At 45.5% G+C, this 19,548-nt stretch overlaps 6 protein-coding genes across 6 annotated transcripts; 4 read left to right on the plus strand and 2 right to left on the minus strand.

Annotated features, from left to right (window-relative positions):
• Positions 1-450: 450 nt before the first annotated feature.
• On the minus strand, positions 451-1,437 carry C8R40DRAFT_1236190 (uncharacterized protein). The gene is made up of 4 exons (XM_046233406.1): positions 1,144-1,437; positions 895-1,070; positions 771-828; positions 451-719 (listed from the first exon to the last, which is right to left on the minus strand). Exons 1-4 carry the CDS (start codon positions 1,279-1,281, stop codon positions 648-650), a joined length of 444 nt encoding a protein of 147 aa, XP_046088158.1. The 5' UTR covers positions 1,282-1,437; the 3' UTR covers positions 451-647.
• A 2,157-nt stretch (positions 1,438-3,594) lies between these two features.
• On the plus strand, positions 3,595-5,590 carry C8R40DRAFT_1097131 (protein serine/threonine phosphatase 2C). Its single transcript, XM_046227761.1, has 6 exons — positions 3,595-4,369; positions 4,423-4,600; positions 4,658-4,786; positions 4,836-4,907; positions 4,962-5,069; positions 5,129-5,590. The coding sequence occupies exons 1-6, from the start codon at positions 3,658-3,660 to the stop codon at positions 5,490-5,492; spliced, it is 1,563 nt and encodes a 520-aa protein (XP_046088159.1). The 5' UTR covers positions 3,595-3,657; the 3' UTR covers positions 5,493-5,590.
• A 38-nt stretch (positions 5,591-5,628) lies between these two features.
• On the plus strand, positions 5,629-7,651 carry C8R40DRAFT_89347 (uncharacterized protein). Its single transcript, XM_046236608.1, has 2 exons — positions 5,629-5,635; positions 5,694-7,651. The coding sequence occupies exon 2, from the start codon at positions 5,899-5,901 to the stop codon at positions 7,519-7,521; it is 1,623 nt and encodes a 540-aa protein (XP_046088160.1). The 5' UTR covers positions 5,629-5,635; positions 5,694-5,898; the 3' UTR covers positions 7,522-7,651.
• A 469-nt stretch (positions 7,652-8,120) lies between these two features.
• On the plus strand, positions 8,121-10,344 carry C8R40DRAFT_1068276 (uncharacterized protein; the record flags this gene model as incomplete). Its single annotated transcript, XM_046225987.1, has 6 exons — positions 8,121-8,348; positions 8,412-8,664; positions 8,717-8,824; positions 8,881-8,983; positions 9,034-9,258; positions 9,315-10,344. 6 exons carry the CDS (start codon positions 8,121-8,123, stop codon positions 10,342-10,344), a joined length of 1,947 nt encoding a protein of 648 aa, XP_046088161.1.
• A 1,789-nt stretch (positions 10,345-12,133) lies between these two features.
• C8R40DRAFT_1041361 (glycoside hydrolase family 16 protein) lies at positions 12,134-14,611 on the plus strand (the record flags this gene model as incomplete). Its single annotated transcript, XM_046223993.1, has 14 exons — positions 12,134-12,327; positions 12,383-12,470; positions 12,531-12,692; positions 12,746-12,766; positions 12,820-12,928; positions 12,982-13,061; positions 13,125-13,144; positions 13,195-13,252; positions 13,324-13,605; positions 13,665-13,874; positions 14,064-14,262; positions 14,324-14,393; positions 14,454-14,465; positions 14,518-14,611. Coding segments are annotated over 14 exons (1,599 nt in total), but the record flags the coding sequence as incomplete, so codon positions are not given.
• Positions 14,612-14,836: 225 nt separating this feature from the next.
• Positions 14,837-17,537, minus strand: C8R40DRAFT_1097137 (uncharacterized protein). Its single transcript, XM_046227762.1, has 5 exons — positions 15,958-17,537; positions 15,741-15,910; positions 15,437-15,686; positions 15,288-15,373; positions 14,837-15,236 (listed from the first exon to the last, which is right to left on the minus strand). Exons 1-5 carry the CDS (start codon positions 17,456-17,458, stop codon positions 14,934-14,936), a joined length of 2,310 nt encoding a protein of 769 aa, XP_046088163.1. The 5' UTR covers positions 17,459-17,537; the 3' UTR covers positions 14,837-14,933.
• Positions 17,538-19,548: the final 2,011 nt, after the last annotated feature.

Consider the following 19,548-nt stretch of genomic DNA (forward strand, 5'->3'; position numbering starts at 1 on the left):
TTATTTCCCGGAATGGGTATATCAAGCTTTCATTCAAAGATCTTGTTTATGGAGACAAGTGGACCCAATGTATAGAATAATTTGTAATGTAGGCCAATTCTTACTGAAAGATACTATTGCCTGCAATTTGTTTGTGATAGTGACATAATTTTGAAGAAATTGGATCAACACTACTTTTTGACCATACTACACAGATACAGCTAAAGGTCCAAAAGCCGCTGAGAGGTCATTCTCATTTATCATAAATGCAAACTGGATTGCCTCTGTCTTTGGTGCACCAGGAAGCCACTGCTTAGGCTTTGTAAGTGTATACATAGTCAAAGGCTCTATGACTTCTGTCTCATGAGATAAAGACCTCTTCATTCTCATCTAAATTTTACATAGGGACTGAGCTGATAAAAACAACATTGTAGGCCAATTTCAACAAGCAGTGTATATGCACAAGTGTTTGAGAGAAGGTGATACTAAACACAACTTCACAACTTTTTGAAAACTTAGTTATAGTAATAGCTGTAGATTGGTAGTTGCCAAATTTCGGAGTTTAATACACATAAAATATTACAGAAACATCAAAAGAAACAAAAAAGAACTACTTGAAGCTTCTTCCCTGACATCATGAAGTGTCAGTGAACATTCCCATTCGGAAATTACTGGGCGGCGACAAACTCCCAGATCTGTCTCTTTTCAGCCCTGGAAGGATTGAAGTCATTGAGAAGTGCCTGACATACCAATGGTGAATAAATCATTGGTTCACAATCTAAGCAACTTACCCCTGGGCCTCCAGCATCAGCTTCGATGACTTGATCTTGTTCATCCCCCTTTACTATGCTGTATTAAACAAACAAGATCATAAATCCATAACATGATAAGTTGGAGTTCTCATGTAATGCCTACAAGAATCCATTTCCATTGGGAGTATCAGCAATAACCCATGGACATGCCTGGTCATTCAACTCAAGCTGAGGAGGCCGTGCACGACTTGGTGGGATACCAGGTACAAGGTAGTACTGGGAAGAAACATAGCTCTTTATCCAGTAAGTACCATTCATGGAGTTGTATGCAACAATCCACTAGGTATATTAGAAAAACAAATCCCATCAGACTGTAGATGCAATATATTGTGAATATTTTCTGTACTCGCACCTTCAAAGAGCCTTGCTGAACCCAGGATTCAAGAAATACTTTGCGACCGGCAGAAGAATAACCACTCTCTGGATTGAGATAGCCATTTGTTTTAAGATTGCGGATGTAGTAAACTCCAGGCTGGACTCTCATGACCATTGTGATCTATAAGTATTTCTGAGTTTACCAAGAGGCAAAGGCAAGAGAAGATGTGGGCTGGGGATATTCAGGAAAAAACTGGAAGTTTATAAGGCAGACACTTTGAGAATGAAAATACAAGATTCGGTATGTGACTGCCTCGGACGTAGATATGACCGTCCCGACCAGAGCATCTAGACCATTCTCGTTGTTAAAAATATGACTCCACTTTGTATTCAGATAACAGGAGGAATGCAACATGATCTTTGGCTTCCTCATTTATATCTATCGATTGCCAGGCCAGTAAAATGTAAGTCTGACAGCATCAAACCCGACTCGGAGTATCTATATTTCTTACTGTTGAGAATATGCTACCAAATTGTATTCGAACATGATCTAGTGCCCCATTACATCGTGTTTGGAATTGAACGATGTCAGTTGTTATATTTTTTGACTCAAAACATATCATACACAGTCATTGATTACCAGTGTCAATCTGACAGCAAAATTTTTAAAGCTGTAAGTACATTGATTGACGCATATAGGTTTGTTTTGGTGATTGTGCACTGTGATTAAGTGTATTCTGATAGTACGGCTGATTCCGAAAGTAACCTAAGCAGTGTGAGGAGGCTGATTTCGTCCTAGACTTTCGGAATCAGCTGTCTTACAATACTGTCCATTGCACCCCCGATTCTCTGGAAAAGTGAATACCTCCGCTTACTGGGGAGAGCTCTAGTGCTGGGTATCATAAGATTCTGTCTGGTATGATACGGTATCAAGAATTGAGCTTGTGGTATGATAAGTATCACTCGTATTATATGTATTATACCAGTATTATGTAAGCGCCGCAGGCGAATTTTTTTCTAGGTATAATACCGTATAATACATGTATTATATCTTGTATCATAGGAATTATAGGTATTGAACAACTGCATATCTACCAAACACTGTCAAGAGATCAGTTGGAGTCCTTCGCACTCCTTTTTTTTGATGCTTGTTGTGATTGAGAGTTCGATGGCTTCTCCTTTGGAATGTTTTTCATCTGCAATGGTGGATTGTAGCGCTCAAGCAGTTTTAGCTGAGTCCAGTGCATGGAACAGGCTTTTGCATCCTCCCCTCCTCTATTTTGGCCAAACACTTGATCCATAACTTCCTCAAGCTCTACTATTCCAAAGTCTTTCCTCTCCAAGAAAGAGACAGAAGCCTCCAGGAGTCTGATAATCTTCATCTATAAGCATTGCAGGTGATGAGGCAGATTGACGTGACACAACGTGACAAAAAAAAGCAAAAACGTTAGGCAGGCCAATCAGATGCAGATATCATGGGATTGCTTTGGCCTTGCATCTCTATAAGTGACAACAAGATCAATAGGTAAGTGATCTATCTACTACAGAAGTACTATGATGCACAAGGAAAAGCAACATATTGTAGTAGCTCGCAATAAAGATCAAGGGTTTTGATACATATAATACATCAGATTTCTAGGCCTCATGGTATCAAAGGTATAATACGGTATAATACATGTATTATACCATTCTGTATTATACCACCTGGTTCAATACCCAGCACTAGAGAGCTCCACCTGTTGAATTCGGGTATTTTTCTGTCCGCTTTGCCATGTGTGGCTAATATTATTTGAACACAAGTTGCTGTTTATGAATCACTCATGACCATTGCCCTATCGCAGGAGGAGTAGACGCTGATCAGAGATGGCAGGCCCTCTATCCAAATTTTCCATTGACAGCTTCCATCTCGGATCTTGATAATTCCTCAAATTGTTCTATAATTCTCATCCATGTGTTCTGTATGTTCTGGATGTGATACATACAGAATAGTTAAACTCGTCCCTCACGCAATGAATGCCAGCTGTGTTGCAGGTCTTGTTGTTGCCCGTCGAGAACAATTGTACTGCTTTGCTCACTGGAGAGAGTAGACAGTGACAAGATTTGTAAATAGATAGATAGTGATACACGGTTCCCATCCAGAGACGTGAAACCGGACCTAGCTAGCTATACCATCCCACATAGACCCATACCATGACCAGGACACGAGGAATGGAGGTGGACGATGACCAAACAACTGTCCGTCGCACCTTCCCGCGCCTTAGTACTATAGCCTTACTTACTTGCGGTTAATGAAGAGTTCAAAAAAAAAAAACCGGACCTAGCTGTCTCTACTGCAAGAAATGCCCATCCCCTGTAGGCTGCAGCGAGTGCGGAAAGAAAGTGGTACGCATATAACATGCATACAAACTATTGACATATATGATAGACGATCAACGTTCATCGTTTTCGCGTTCGGCATTGCCAACAAACTTTCGTGAATAAACTTTGCTTGTAGTGTAACGCGTAAGCGCTGAAAGAAATTATTTCCCACCCTCCTTTGACCACTGCGGGCATGTTCAGACGCGCTTGGAAACCCATCGCGGCCTCCCTAGTCGTCGCAGGGCCTGACTATTACTTCTATACCTCCCGCGACCAAACATTTGAACTTCCAGTACGACTGAAAGATTCTGACGGCAAAAAACAAATCGTAATGAAGACTCTCCCATTACTCCCAATGACATCCATCAACTCCAGCCTCCGTGAAAGTGGTACAGCAGATAATAAATCTCGGCCTTACGGTGTAACTTGGCATCATACGACGGCCGCTTTACCCTCAAATGATCCCATTGAAGATGCTCATTCTCACCAGATCATACAGAGCGACGATGGCAAAAGTGATTTACTTTTCTTCAGTGTGTTCGATGGTCACGGTGGACGAAACACCTCACAGCTTCTCTCGCGAACCCTCATTAATGCGGTCGCATTGAAACTTTCGCAACTAGCCGCGAGTACCACTGCGTCTTCTTCGACGAAATCTTTCACAGACGGTCTCTGGGCAATATGGTCAAAATCGCCTTCGAATTCTACTCCGACCTCCTGGGATGTACCCAGCATTTCGTCTGCCATAGAAAACGCATTCGTAGAATTCGACCAAGTTCTACTAGACGCACCGATATCAATTCTGAAACAAACACTGCAAGAGGGGAATTTGACCGCGAAGTCTCCAGTACCGGACTTGAGTAGCAATGCGTCCGGAATTCAAACAATGCAGGCAGCGATATCAGGTACGTGCTACGCGCCCTCATTCTTCTTCTCACCAACGTCTTACGACGTTCAGGTAGCTGTGCATTAATGGCGCTCTTTGATACTGCGCAAAAAGATCTGTATATTGCATGCACAGGAGACAGTCGAGCTGTCGCGGCAGTCTGGAAACCAACAGCAGATGGGAAAGGGACTTGGGAAGTAGATGTTTTGAGCGAAGATCAGAGTGCGAGGAACCCGAAAGAGGTTGAACGGTGAGTGACTATAAGTGAGATGTGTTGGTGTTTCTTGCTTATGCTCGCACGTTCTAGTCTACGGTCTGAACATCCGGACGACGAGGCAGATAACGTCGTGATGAATGGCCGCGTGCTAGGTGGTTTGGAACCATCGCGGGCTTTCGGTGATGCACGGTACAAATGGCCTATAGGGATGCAAGAACTGTACGTTTTTGCTTTACGATTATTTGTTCCCATGGTTAATCATTCACAGCTTGAATCAAGTATACATGGCTGGCAATGGAACCCCTCTGCGCAAACCACCAAGAACATTCAAAACACCACCGTACGTGAACACTGTTTTGTAAATGAATTGGGGTTGACCCTCAAGCCTACATAGCTACGTTACCGCGCGACCAGTAGTCACTCACCGCAAACTCTCATTCGAGGACCCGTCATCACTGAGATTTCTAGTGTTAGCCACTGACGGTCTTTGGGATGTTTTAACGTAAGTTCATTCACATTCATTCATTCCCCAGTCTAAACCTCGTACGTGCTGTTCTTCAGCCCAGAAGAAGTCGTGACCCTAGTTGGCGGTCATCTCGCCGGTCTGAAGGGCACAATTCCAAAATCCACTCTCCCCTCTCTAGTTCCAACGTCTGTAGCTAACGCTGGTGTTGACGGAAAGGCCGGTAAACAGTTGGCGCGTTCCACGAAGCAGGGCTCGTGGGCGTTTGTCGACGACAATTTAAGCACGCACTTAATCCGAAATGCTTTGGGAGGTGGCGATGAGAAGGAGTTAAGGCAGATGATGAGTATACCGGCGGGAACGTCGAGGAGATATAGGGATGACATCACGGTGACTGTAGTTTGGTGGGAGGCGGGGAAGGAGAATGAGGCGGAAAGTGTTATAGTCAAATCGAAATTATAGCCATTCTATCATTATTGAACACTCAGCGGGACTTCCATGTGAGATGTACTCTTATGGAATCAGATAACCGAGGCGCTTAGCAATTTCTTGCCTCTTAATCCGCTACTTGCCAGTCATGCCAGATCGCAATCCTCCTCCCATCGGTTTGTTTTGTACAAGTTACATGTAGCATGGATTAATTTGTATTTATATAGCTCCAAGGAGAATCATCCATTACAAGTGGCGATCCCTCGCCCACGAGGCCTGGCCTAAAAATCATTGCTCCATTACTCTGTGTAATAACTGCGGCGATTCTTTCGAATTGGACAGGGACCTGCGCGAGGTCGACTACACCGAGATCTTACGCTGTATACGAACAGGACATTATCCGTTTGGACAGGAATCTACTGAACCATACACCAAATTGATGGATGCAACCCGGGACTATGTTGAGCGGTGTGATTCGGTGCTTGGACGGTTAGATGCGATGCGGATAGCCGTAGAAGAACAGCGCGATCATCTTCTGCTGCTCAGCCGAACCGTCGATAGCATAATCTCACCCATCTATAAACTTCCCTTGGAGATCCTCGGCGAAATCTTCACCAATATATGTTGTGGCGATATAGGTGTCAACGGCTTGTCAGGGGAAGGCAAAAGGCGATACCCCACATTGGACCTCAGTCGGGTGTGTAGTAAATGGCGTAACATGGTCATTTCTATGCCAGTGCTGTGGACCTCCCTTGGAATCGATAGGTATTGTTCATTAACTGCTGCTTATTCGTTTTTCAAACGTTTCCTTGGACGTTCTTCCTTTCACCCCGTCGACTTCACAATCAATTACGAGGATGCATATCCATATCAATATCCGCATGAAGCCCCCATATTTCCTCTACTTGAGAGTAACTGTGGGCGATGGAGGCATGTTTGCGTTCGCGCTTCCTCAACTCTCATAGAGGCACTTATGCAGCCAGTAATCAATAGCGGCAAAGAATTGTCTCGATTAGAATCTCTTTCCCTTGACCCACGATTTGATGATGAAGGCTTGCTTGATTTCCCAGTGGACTGTCCCAACCTTCGAGCGCTGAAACTTGTTGGGCCCAGTTTGGATCTAAAATTCCCTCGACCCACAATCACTTCTCTCAAGCTCGCAGAAATGTCTCCCAGTGAGATGGCAAGAGTCGTCGCCAACTGTCCAAATGCTCAGGCTCTCAAAATAAAACAACTAACATCCCTTGATACGAGTCTCTCGCCTGTCTATACCAAATGCAACGCAAAAACGCTCATTCTCAATGTTGGTTATTCCCGGGCTGGGGTTGCCCCAGATTCGATGATGAAATTCGTAGATCTTCTTATTCTCCCCGAACTGAATCATATCATACTATCAGATCCACGGGGTGCTCTAGAATCACGTCATGTCAAGTCTCTTTGCAATAATATGATTGAACACGGTTACCCACACTTGACCCACCTTACTCTCGACCGTACCTTCCTCACTGCGGAACAGCTGTTGCAACTTTTCCTCTCTATGTCTTCGATCACATACTTAAAAACTTGGAAAACTGCTGTTAATTTGGCCTTGAAGCTCTTGATCGCTCCTGGATATCGTGATCAACCAGGACAGCACATAGGCAATAATGAAGGGAGAAAAGAGAGGGAAAATGTGTTTGAAGGTTATAACTCGAATGACGACGAATCGGAAGACGGCGTAGACGCCATCGAGGTGCCTGAAGGAAAGTGCTTGCTCCCTAAATTGCAGAATCTTGAACTCGTGCTTCCATATCGTCTTCGCGGTAACTTGCTACTTGCATTCCTGCGTTCAAGATGGAAACCTTTGCCGCAGATGGAAGTATCCTCACCAACTCTCACTGAAGATCCTCAGGGTCTAAGTGATATTGACCAGAAAACCTGCGTCAGCCTACAAAAGCTTTGCTTACGATACACATATCTCGACGAGGAGCGTGATCTTGAAAAGCTACAGATACTGCAGCGAAGCCTAGACCCATTCCGAAGCGAGGGGATGGATATAGAGGTTCTTAGTGAAATTAGATAGAATCGTTGTATGAGCAATATGTATTCAAGAGCTACGGAAGATTTTGCGAATGTTTAAGCAGGATGGAACGGACATAGATGTTCGTAGAATGTCCTTAGAGAGATACTTTTATTCACGAAAATTAAAAAAAGAACGAACATAAAGATAGATCAGGTTAGATCAGAGTTCGACTTCCTTCGCGCTCGCAAGATCCACTACTTACATACTATTCATTGAGCTCCCTCAGGCTGTTTACAGTGCGGCTGAGCTGGAGGCTTGTCGCGCAATTTGAGCAGGGTATCTCGTACATTAATTATTTGTTAAGTATTGTAAAGGGCTACTAAGATTCTTTTTACCGAGTTTACTTTCTGTTCATGGTACATAACTCAAGAGAAAGAGTCGATTTAGTCGATCATGATCATGGATGGTGAGCCATCAACTATTGTTGATTTGTTGATTGACGCGAAGCAGTGTAATGTGTAATAAACAACTCCTTGTCTTCTCCCTTTCCTCTCACTATTTCTTTTTTCAAGTCCCTCTTGTTGCTTTGGTCTCCTTCACTTCGGTGTCACAATATCTGGCGCGCTGTAAAATTTGATTTCTCTTATCGACGAAGAAATATGCTAGCGTCCCCGCTATATCCATCCGCTCAGCCGAATCCGTTTCCTTCATCGGAAGACAACCGGCAATACCGTCCTTCAAAGGACATAGAAGCCTTCAACAGTCTTTTGCCCCCACCTATCGAGTTTGTGGAGGGTTCGTCGTCAGACGCGCTAGCTGTGGCTGAAGGTAAATACGAGCCCATCAATGTTACACCGAAGCGCAGTACACAGACAGAGCGGAGCGAGGTGAGTGTTGTGGCTGAATAAAACACAGGGATTGCTTGTTTACATTTTTTCTTCTTTGATTAGAGCCATGAAAAGGATAATTCCGAAGAAGACTCCTCGTCCGCCGCTGCATCTCAATCTACCCCTACCCCGAAAACGAATCCCAAAATGCGCCCACTGTATGCGGGCGACATCGACCTTTCATGGCCGCAGGGTGCTCGGTTGGGCTCTGGCCTCTACAATACAGGGAATACATGCTTTTTAAACAGCTCCATACAATGCCTGGTGCACACTCCGCCACTTTTAAATCTTCTTGTAAAGCATAAACCTAACGAATGTGAGTTATCTTGACTTTGGTTTCGTTATCATTCTCAAAAAAAGTTCTCCAGGTCCATCTAAGAACTTCTGCATGACGTGCTCCCTTCGAACCGTCGCAATACAATCCCATAAATCCAATTCCGCATTTTCGCCAAATCAGATAACTGGGAAGCTGCAAGGTGGGTTTTCTTATCTTTGTTCATTCAAAAACAATTACCAACGGTGTTTATTCCAGTTATCGCTAAACACATGCGGAGAGGTAGACAGGAGGATTCACATGAATTCCTTCGATACGCTATAGATGCCTTGCAAAAATCTTGCCTGGCAGGACAGCCCCCGTGAGTTCTAATGCACCTATGTTGCCCACCGTATTTGATTTGAATTTCAGGAAAATTGACCATAAACTCGCTGAGACGACGTGGGTGCACAAGCTTTTCGGAGGCAAGCTACGCTCCCGCGTAGCTTGTGGGAGTTGTGGTCACAACAGTGACACATTCGATAGTATACTGGACTTGAGTCTCGACATACACCACTCGCAGCATCTGAGAGATGCTCTCCGCAAGTTTGTGGCACCGGATCATTTGAAGGGTGCGGACAAGTACAAATGTGAAAAGTGTGTGGCTTTCATTATCTTCTGTCTGGATCTACTGACGATATGTTTTTTCAAAGATGTAAAAAACACGTTAATGCTACTAAACAATTCACTATTCAAGAAGCCCCTGTCGTTTTGACTGTCCACCTGAAGCGGTTTTCGCCCACAGGCTCGAAAATAGGGCACATGGTGTCCTATGACGAGCAGCTCTCTTTAGCCCCGTATATGAGCGAAGGACAATATGGGCCGAACTACTCCCTGTATGGTGTGATTTGCCACGCTGGAGGGGGTCCGCATTCAGGACACTACTACGCCTACGTCAAAAGCAGGGATAACCGATGGCACGAAATGAACGACGAATCAGTCACGACGGCGTCCACACCGACTCGCAATAAAAATAGTTATATCTTGTTCTACATCAAGAACAAAGGCGAGAAGCTCGAGTCTGCCGTCAAAGCCAACACACCGTTGACTAATGGTTCTGCGATTCAATTCACACCGACACAGGTGAAGAAGCCCGGTATCGCGGCACAGATGCAGAAGAAGAGACCAAGAGAAGGCGAAAATGGGGAGGGAGTTGAAGATCAAGGTGTCAAAGTGAACCCGCCGTTCATTGGGCCCGTACTTCCGTCACAGGAGAGCGTTGGGGAAGGTAGTAGTCCTTCTCAGGCGAAACGACCCAAACTCGACTCTGAGGATCCTCAGGCTAGCGTTATCAAGCGGAAGATTGACTCTGCTAAAGCCGCTAACGGTAAAGCGCCTCTGCCAGGTTTGGCGGACTACGGATCGGATAACGAGGAGGAGGAGGTCGGTGAGAAGACAGAGGCACCGGAGGAGACCAGCCCGAAGGTGATAGACCGGCCAGAATCATCACCCCCACGTCGACCACCCACGCCCGCTGCTGCTCTCCCGAGATTCTCGGGCCCCATACCGACCAGTAGCTTCTATGCTACTCCGAAGGCAAAACAAAAACCAACACACGGCGGGGGCAGTGGTCCCAGCCCAGCGAACCGTAAAACGTCTTTCCTCGATAGGAAAAATAATTACAATCCTTATGCATTTGGCAAAAAGAACAAGAGGTTTGGTTCGAGGCCTAGAGCGATATGAACATTGAAGAATTCTGTTAAAGCACGAGATCAACGACAACTTTTCTAGGAACGATGTGGGGGTTCGTTCGGTTGCGTGGTTGGACTGGACGATTGGGGGTGTATCTGTATCTTCATCTTCTTGTTCATTAATCAGCAACAAATACTGTACGCGGTGCGCTCCACTGGACAGTGGTGGCCCTTAGGGTGAATTGCAACATCGGAGGATGAACACTTAATTTACAAGTAAACGGGGATCCTCTTACGTTCCTCGTTCCTCTGTGTAACTTCATACTCAATAAATAGGTAGACTGTCGGCATTGGGGAATATATTTCCTTCTGTATCTTGACTCGTCCCACTGTTTTTGACGCCGTTGTAGACACTTTGACCTCTTTCAACCAAGACTGCACACATTGTCACACACCGCTCATATGTCGCCGCAAAAGACCATCTCGGGACCATCTGGAACAATGGATTATTCATGGCACCTGTTCTGCTCCCACCACTCGTCAAACCCTGGCTTTGTTTTTCGAGTCAGGCAGAAACTAAACTGTTGTGGACAATGGGCCTATATTTCCATTAGACGATCAACGCGATGATATAGAAGTTCAAACGTTCAACGTTCAACCGGGTCGCCGTTATTCCTGTTCGCCCTCTCAAGGTCCTCCTCTGTGAAGCGGTTAGATCGCATGGACGCTCGCTCTCTCTTCCTCCATTGGCCCGGAGATCTAGAAGTCATTTTGAACGAATCACTATACGATCGATTCGTCACTCGCACCATTGGGATCCTTCCCTACCTCAAGCTCAACCTGTCAATACTCCACATTTATTCTGTGCCGACTCGTAGAGTGGGACTTGTTCAAGCTGGAATGTTGGTAGGGGATTGGGTCGTCAACGCGTCAATGGCGGTGTTGCTGATGCAGGCGGCTGGATAGAACAAGTTCTATTCTCTGTTGCGATATTTCAAGACCAAGAGGAGGATTTCTGATTGACTGCTCCAATGACGGACACCATTCTGCCGAGATACTGCTATGCTATCCGGTGGTGATAAGGTCCCGATTAGGCGGATAGAAAAAATAGTCTGGCGGTGGCAAGAGTGGAAGAAGCGTATTGACTGTGTACTTTTATCTCGGTTAACAGCAATTCTCAGTGGACGCCATAATGTATATGATTCGAACCTTTCCGGTGCGTGAGTATACCGCGCGGTCTTTTTCGCTGTATCGGCGAATTTTTCATTTCTTTGGGAGTGATTGATGTTGGTTTAGACTGATCTCCAGGCATTGTATAGGTACATTTCGCCTTTGAATTTTTCTGCATTTTATGGCTGCAAAGAACTCCAAGCGAGGCATCCTGAATATTAAGCGCTGGACACACACGGAGACCGGGCTCTGCGGCAATTTTCGTTGCTGCGGTAACGGTTGGAGCCTGGCCGATCATGGAGAGGTGATATCATTTCCACCCTCTGTACCTCAGGTGTACCTAATTTTTACCTTTGCCATCATTAACTTTCTTTTTCTTTTCTCCCATCTGCTCTACCCCTCCGTTCTTTATTTATCGATATTCTCGGATGTCTTATCCTCAACATGCCTTTGAGGCTTCATCAACAGCCAACTTGCTTCGACCCAGTGAAAGTAATCTTGTGCGTATTGTTATCTGTTATTCAGGACTTGGATTATGGTTCTGACTGCGCTTTCACAGCGAGACGACAGTCGATATTCTACAGGCGCACGTTCTAAGATGTCCTCAGTTTCTAATAAAGTGAGGATTGGTTTATTGTTTCCCGGATAACATCTAACATAGACGGCATTAGTTTTCACTACCAGCCGACCCAGCAGCATGGGGAACCAATGTTTCAATAAATCACCGTGAAAGTGATGATTTTCTGCATAATCCGGATGTTCGCAAAGGGAAGATAGTAGACCATGTTGGTTCAATCTTCACTAGTCGAGGGCTTGCAAATCTAGGATTCCTGCTGTTATTATGTACGGGATTGCTGGCTTTGTTGTACGTTCATAGATCCAATCACCCTTGTTTCCTGCCTTTCATCACGCATTCGCAGTATTGGGTATCCCGTATTGACATACGTTAGCAATATTCAAACTACCACAGCAGCGTTAAACGCTTTAGGTATCAATGGAACCGGTCAAGTAGGTTTCACTGGTCACCTTCCATGTGTATTATTGAACTTGAACTCGACCGTTTTCTAGGTGCCTGAAATAGGGAATTTTGGGCTCATAGATTTGGAGACACCAGACGACGCGTATACGAAAACGTCGAATCGGGACGGTTCAGAGTGGCAGTTGGTTTTTTCCGATGAATTCAACACAGACGGCCGTACATTTTATCCTGGGGATGACCCGTACTGGGAGGTTTGTCTTCGGATCACTAGGTGCAATTCTTTCTTTCTCAACTTCTGAGCTAGGCCGTCAATCTACATTATTGGGTAATAAAATTTGAAAAAAAGAACCCGCAGTATTTGGTCTGATACCTTGATAGGCAACTAATAACTTGGAATGGTACGACCCAGCTGCAATCACCACCGAGAATGGATCGCTGGTAATCACTTTTTCCGAGAAAGAGACACACGATCTCAATTATCAAGGAGGTTAATATTCTCCGTAGAACATGGACGCACATCTCATTGATCACTTTTGATAGGAATGATGTCGACATGGAACAAGTTTTGCTTTACTGGTGGTCTTTTTGAGGCGAGTGTCATGCTTCCAGGCATCAATAACGTATGTCTCAAGGTTGCCTGTACCTTTTCTTTCGTAATCTCTGAAGCTTGTTATGAATACTAGGTCGTAGGAATGTGGCCTGCGTGCGTCATGATCGTTCATTCTTTGTGACATGCTACTCATAGTGTCTTAGCGTATGGGCTATGGGTAACCTTGGTCGGGCAGGTTACGGTGCTACTTTAGACGGAATGGTGATTATTACCTTCCGGTTTTTTTTTTTCAAAACCTTCACCGCTCAACTGCTTTCGTTCCCTTTTCCCAGTGGCCTTACACCTATGACTCATGCGACGTGGGTACTGCACCCAACCAGACCAAAAACGGACTACCGGAGGCCGCTGTCCAAGACGGTGGCTCTAGCTCCGACTACGCACTGTCTTATCTCCCAGGACAGCGGCTATCTAGATGTACTTGTTCTGGCTCAAGTCACCCAGGTCCTATGCACTCCGATGGCACATACGTCGGCAGATCAGCTCCTGAAATTGATATGTTCGAAGCGCAGGTCACCGACGAATTAGGATATGTCTCTCAATCTGCGCAGTGGGCGGTACGCTACAGGATTTCCTTTTTCTCCCCAACTCACCTCTAACAAATAAATACTTGTAGCCGTTCAACGATTTCTACGTCTGGGATAACACCACGGACAATCTGATCATTTATAATTCCACGGCCTCTGAGCTCAATTCGTATATCGGTGGTGATACGCAGCAGGCCAGTTCAGTCGTAACTGAGACGAATCAACTATGCTACGAGTTATCAAAAGCTCCTTGCTATTCGATTTACGCTTTCGAGGTAAGTTTCTTTTCTTCTTCTCCCGTCTGTGAATTGGGTTTAATTATTTATATACAGTACAAACCAGGTATGTATGATCTGCAAAAAAATTGTTAATACAAGTTAGCCCGAGGTTACTAACATATTTTTGAACCACGTATTCTAGGATTCGACGACGCAGTAAGTGAATTATCTCTCATTGTACGTTACACTACTTAAATGTCATCTCCGCAGTATATTACGTGGTACTCCAGTGGGACACCCGCATGGACATTGAACGTCGCAGGCATGGGCGCCGATACTGCGACTGAAATTTCTGCTCGCCCAGTACCTCAAGAACCAATGTACTTGATCATTAATCTGGGGATGAGCGAGAATTTCGGTACAGTGGACCTGGAGCATCTCACCTTCCCTAATCATCTACGAGTTGACTGTGAGTTTTCATCTTACACCAAATCTGAGGTCCAATTTCTGAGAGGTTGACGTCCGACCAGATGTTCGCGTGTATCAAGATCCTTCAAATATCGACATAGGTTGTGACCCCACTGACTTCCCGACTGCATCGTAAGCTATCTTTCCTTGAAGATTCCGCGGGCACAGTTTCTGATGGGCTTGCTTGAACAGGTATATCAATGAGTAAGCCATTCCTTCCTTTCTGATCTACTAGGGGATTCTGACCATTCGAAAGATACATGGAGGCGTACACTAATCCTAATTATACCACTTGGGTAGACGACTTCAAGCAGACCTGGCCCAAAAACTCTTATGTAGACAGTTGCTGAGGAGGTGATCTATTATAGTCGATCTAAGTATTGTAACGTTATCATTTATTGTAGAACTCACCTTGCTACTTATCTATATTTGCACAGTAGGACACCATTGGACATCTTGCATTCGTACATACATACCCAAAATTCAAGGACTCGGAACGTTGAACGTTTTTACTTTTTGTTACACTATAATTTCTTGTCAAGACCATTAATGTGATTATATGCATACATTCCCATATAATGCAAGGTCTACAAACATAGTGTACAACACATCGATTCCATAGATTCCAAAACGAGATACATAGCAAGAAATAGCAAGAAACTTCGTATACCACTATAAATTTGACAACGCCTTCACCCATCGCTTCTTGATACCATATTCCACAATCTCTCCAGCACAAAGTGGGGGCGCGTCACCGACCTTCGGCGCGGCCACCTTTTTCTTGCTCTTGGCTTTTTTTGTTGAAGCAAGTAACGGCTTCGTAAGTTTCGCTAACCACTGCTCTATATCGATGAGGCATTCGTAGCAATCGCGCTCGGTGAATTGTGAAGATGGGTGATGAACGCCTTGACGGGGAACTGCTGGCGCTCTTAAACCTTTCGAGTGTAGGAGCCTGGTCAAGACATAGTGCAACCACTGATCCGACGATTAACGCGTTGTGGGTTTGATCTGCAATAAATCACTCACTAGGACGTTTGTCGATGGGGTGAACGTCTCCCAGCTGTCTCCGTTTTGCTTCTTCATCATTCGGTAGATATCGAATTGATAATCTCCTGTCGGGATGTATGAATCAGCGGTAAGCCGTATGTGGCAGGATATTCATGACCATTGCCTACCTTCACTCGTAAACACGTCTTCATCGAAGGGCGTCCAATGGATCATTTCTCCTCCCTGTCCGTCCCCAGCGTCCATACGCGCCAGCCCCAAGTCAATCAAAGTGACTTCGATACCCATACTTGAATCGTCCATGTGGGTCTTCGTTGAATGTTTACGGGCAGGGGTATTCAGTTGTTGCTGTTGCATAGGAAGGCCTGACGCCATCGGTAATTCCTTGATCAGAATTTGGCCCCAGTGTAAGTCGCGGTGCTAGATAGGATATTGAATCTATATTCTAACATCAATAAAAAGTGGATGGCATACCTCAAAAGAGACCAACTGCTCAGCCCGAGCTAGTGCCTTCGTAACTTGCCAGAATATACTACAGGCGTGCCTCCATCGTTTACTTGAATTTGAAAAGGTAAACGCTTCCAGGTCAGGTCCACCATTTGGAAGAACGATAATTGCATAAGCTTGGGAAACGCTAAAAGAATCTATGATGGGGTAAGCGACTAAAGTAATTTATTAAGATTGCACCTACCAGGCCTAACACTTTCTGAACCAAGTTCCTCTGCGTACCGATCCCATAGCTCAAGTAACACCTCTGGATAACGTCCTCGGACCACGTATGCTTTGACCAGTTTGACAAATCGCTCACACACCTCTCCCATGGCCCGTGTCACAATAACTTCTTTCAAAACATCTTTAGCGTCGGTCGGCGCCGGGAGATCTGCGCAATCGCACATCCGTGCCTTCTGACTCCCGCTCAAAGATGAACCACTTTCATCGCGAAGGGGTATGACTTTGAGGACAACATCACCTATCCCAAACACCTCAGAGAAGCTTGCCTCTCCAACTTTTCTGAAGCGTAGATTTTTCGCTGGCAAGATGCCACGAACAGCTGGATCAAAGGCGAATGTATCGATGAATGCAGAAAATTCGTGTAATCCAGTCATAGACTGTTGGCATTCCTCCAAGAGAGGCCTGAGATACTCAGGGATTACCGGAGGCAGTTCCAATGAAGTGTCCACGGGACCGATATCAACTCCGAGGTCCAAATCTGAGAAAGAAATTTCAAGGTCGGAGTCGGAGAGTGGCGAAGGAGGACTAGGAGGACGGAGAAAGCCACGTCCACGACCTTTGATAGGTGTGAGTTTTCTCGGTTTGACGATATGAGGTAAGTCATAATCGATTAACGGTAACGGTGCAAGAGGAGGAGACGTCAGGTCCGTGGTATTAGTTGCCTTTAAGATAGCTGCGAGCTCCGGAGACGGGGAAGGGACAAGGACATATGGCAGTGAGCGCGAAGGCACTGGTAATGGTGGGTGTAAAGGTAATTTGACGACTTGAAGTTTGGGGTTTACAACTGGACTGGGAACAACATCCTCATCGTCGGATGAACTCTCATCTTCAGAGGTGATGACAAAGTTACGTAGACGTTTTCGTGGTCTGATAAGCCCCTCATCGTTATCAGAGCGTTCAAAGGATGAATTGCCAGGTTCCACATTTTTGCCCTTCGAAACCCTTCGCTCCCTGCTGATAGTCTTGCCCTGGTCATCCAAAATGATAATATCCACTTCCACCAGGTCAGAACGGGTCTTCATCAGCGGTGTTCGAATTGCAGATGAAGGTCTCGCCTTCTTCCGCAGAAGGCCTGAAGGTATTGCAGGAGATCCGGGAGTATTGAGAGGATACATGGCGAGGGGAGTCCGCGTAGGGGTGTTCTCTACGGCCGTCTTGGTATTAGATACCTTCCGGCCCATCTGTGCTCGCATGAGCTTTTGCCTGAAAGGTTGAGCTAAGGGCGACTGCTTCTTCTTCTGTACCTGTCTATGTTTTGGTGAAGCAAGTTTTGGCCTAACATCCACAGCATTCTCTGATCTCTTCTTCTTCATCCTCGAGGCAACAGGAGCTAATTTTGTTGGAGGCAGGTCATCGAAGATCGAGGCTTTGCTGCCAGACTCTGACTGGAAAACACTGACTATTCGCTGCGACCGTTTTCCGTATGAGTTGATCTGTTTAGTGCGAGTCCCAAGCATCATGTATAATAGACAGGCACAGAGCAGGAGAAATCCTGCCAAGACGCCAGCAGAAAAGAGCGAGAGTATAGAAATGGTGACAAGAAAGTTGAACTAACCTTTTGACGCCGCTTCACGCGCTGCACCGAAACAATCACGTGGTGGTGGTGAGGCGGGCCGCTAGACGCATTGTGTCTCCTTGCGACAGACCGTCATCCAAGGTCTCCCAGCCATTACTTGCCAATACTTTTATCCATATTCTTCATGGTAAAATCCAGAAGCAAAAAAGCAATTGTCAAAAACAAAAGAGATTTGAAGTCATCACAATCACAAAATGCTTGCAACATTGAAGACGTTGTTCTGAAATAGCCTGGCCTCCATGAAACTTCTTATAAAAGCCCGACAAGCAATTCCTCCACTAAGAATGCTTCAGAAAATGATCAAGTCGAAGAGCAGGGCAAACGTCTTCGGAAAACTTAGGGCCGGCTAATGTGATGAGAAAGACTGCGTTAACCTCATGCAAGGCGCTATGTGCGAAGAGGAAGGAGATTTCTTGTCTACGGGGGGTCCTTATAGTACGGCAATTGGAAAGTATCTCAAAGCCGTTCATTCTGTCTTGACCACACTTGGAACGACCGCAAACGCTCCAAAACCAGCTATCCCCTGTCCCAGTTACTATCTTTATCTTGACACTTGACATAGAGAAACACGCTCTTTTCAACTCTCGTTATACATGGTCAGAGCTTCTTGGTATGACAGCTTTGGCTCCAAGAAGGCTGGGCGACTTTCCCAACGTACGTTTCGTTTGAGGTTCACCCGAAATCGATTTGAGGCTTCCATTCGGACAATTGAATGGAATCCAGGAGCCTGAGGCTGAAAAGTCAATGTCTCTTTGCGGCACTATGATGCCTTATATTCCCTCTTGGAAACGATCGACCTTCCTTACACTGAATACTTGCTCGCAAGCACGTTCATTCACGGGTTTAAATCGCCCATACACGCCCACTTATCAACCTCGTTGTGCAGTGTCGCTTGTAAGATTACATTAACGGTCATGAATTCTTCTAGGCAGTCGGAAATACGTCGCTCTCAACCCATTATGCCTCCGAAGCCTTTCGTGATTTCACCCGCGTGATTCTAAACAATACACAAAGTTAACTCCTGAAGGAAGAGTCGATTCTCGACAATATGTTCGGATATCTCATCCGGATCCCAGTCTCGTTGGCAAAACCTGAACTTCAAGTTCAAGGTATCTGGGAGAAGCTCGCACTCTCACAAGAAAACACGTCTTGATCCAAAGGTCGTTGGGGACATTCGTCTTGGATTTGGAACTCGCGTCTCTATATCTGTGGGGGTGTCGGTGAAATCAGAAAGAATTGAAAGATATGTGGTAAGCCACTCCTCAGAATTTGTGTACCAAGTCAGACGAACCGATTTTCCTAGGTATCTCGACCTTTTTTTATGGGTATTGGAAAGAGATTTCTAAACTTCCCACTAACCGTCCCGTTTACGGAATGACGTCTGCACGTCGTACGGTAATCTGTAAAGAGAAGGCGTATCTTTTCCAACATCTACACGTATTTGATCTTACAACCGAAAAGCTTGACTCTATGCAGTGGGTTATGCAGTGAACGACTTTTTCACGTCGCAAAACTTAGCATTACAGTTCGCTGATTGGTTCTTTGATTGCCTTCCGCACTGCCTTGCTCGACGATGAGATGTGCGTTTCTGGTGAGGAAGATCATGGTCGGCCGTTGGGTCCAACATCCTCATGGTCCTCAATCTTTTCACGAGCACCTGGGAGCAGCTTACAGAAATATTCCAACAATCGCCGATGTAACGTTCGTATCTTACCATGTATGTGCCCCGCCCCTAACGAACGTAAGATCTACGTTATGTAGTACGGAAGCGCCGATCGATTGTTAGCGGTCAAGCACGCCCCTGGCGGAGCCGACATCGACTCTCAAAAATGGGGGCACGAACGCCTGCGAGGAAATTGTCCGTCACCCCGAACCGAAGCAGCCCGCTAGGGGGTGCGAGAATGTATTATGGGTACCATCGTGTGGCTCTATGAAAAACGATAGAAACCAAATGGAACATGCAGAAAGGATCTC

This window comes from Lentinula edodes (assembly GCF_021015755.1).
Source record: "Lentinula edodes strain Le(Bin) 0899 ss11 chromosome Unknown C8R40scaffold_11, whole genome shotgun sequence".
NCBI lineage: Eukaryota > Fungi > Basidiomycota > Agaricomycetes > Agaricales > Omphalotaceae > Lentinula > Lentinula edodes.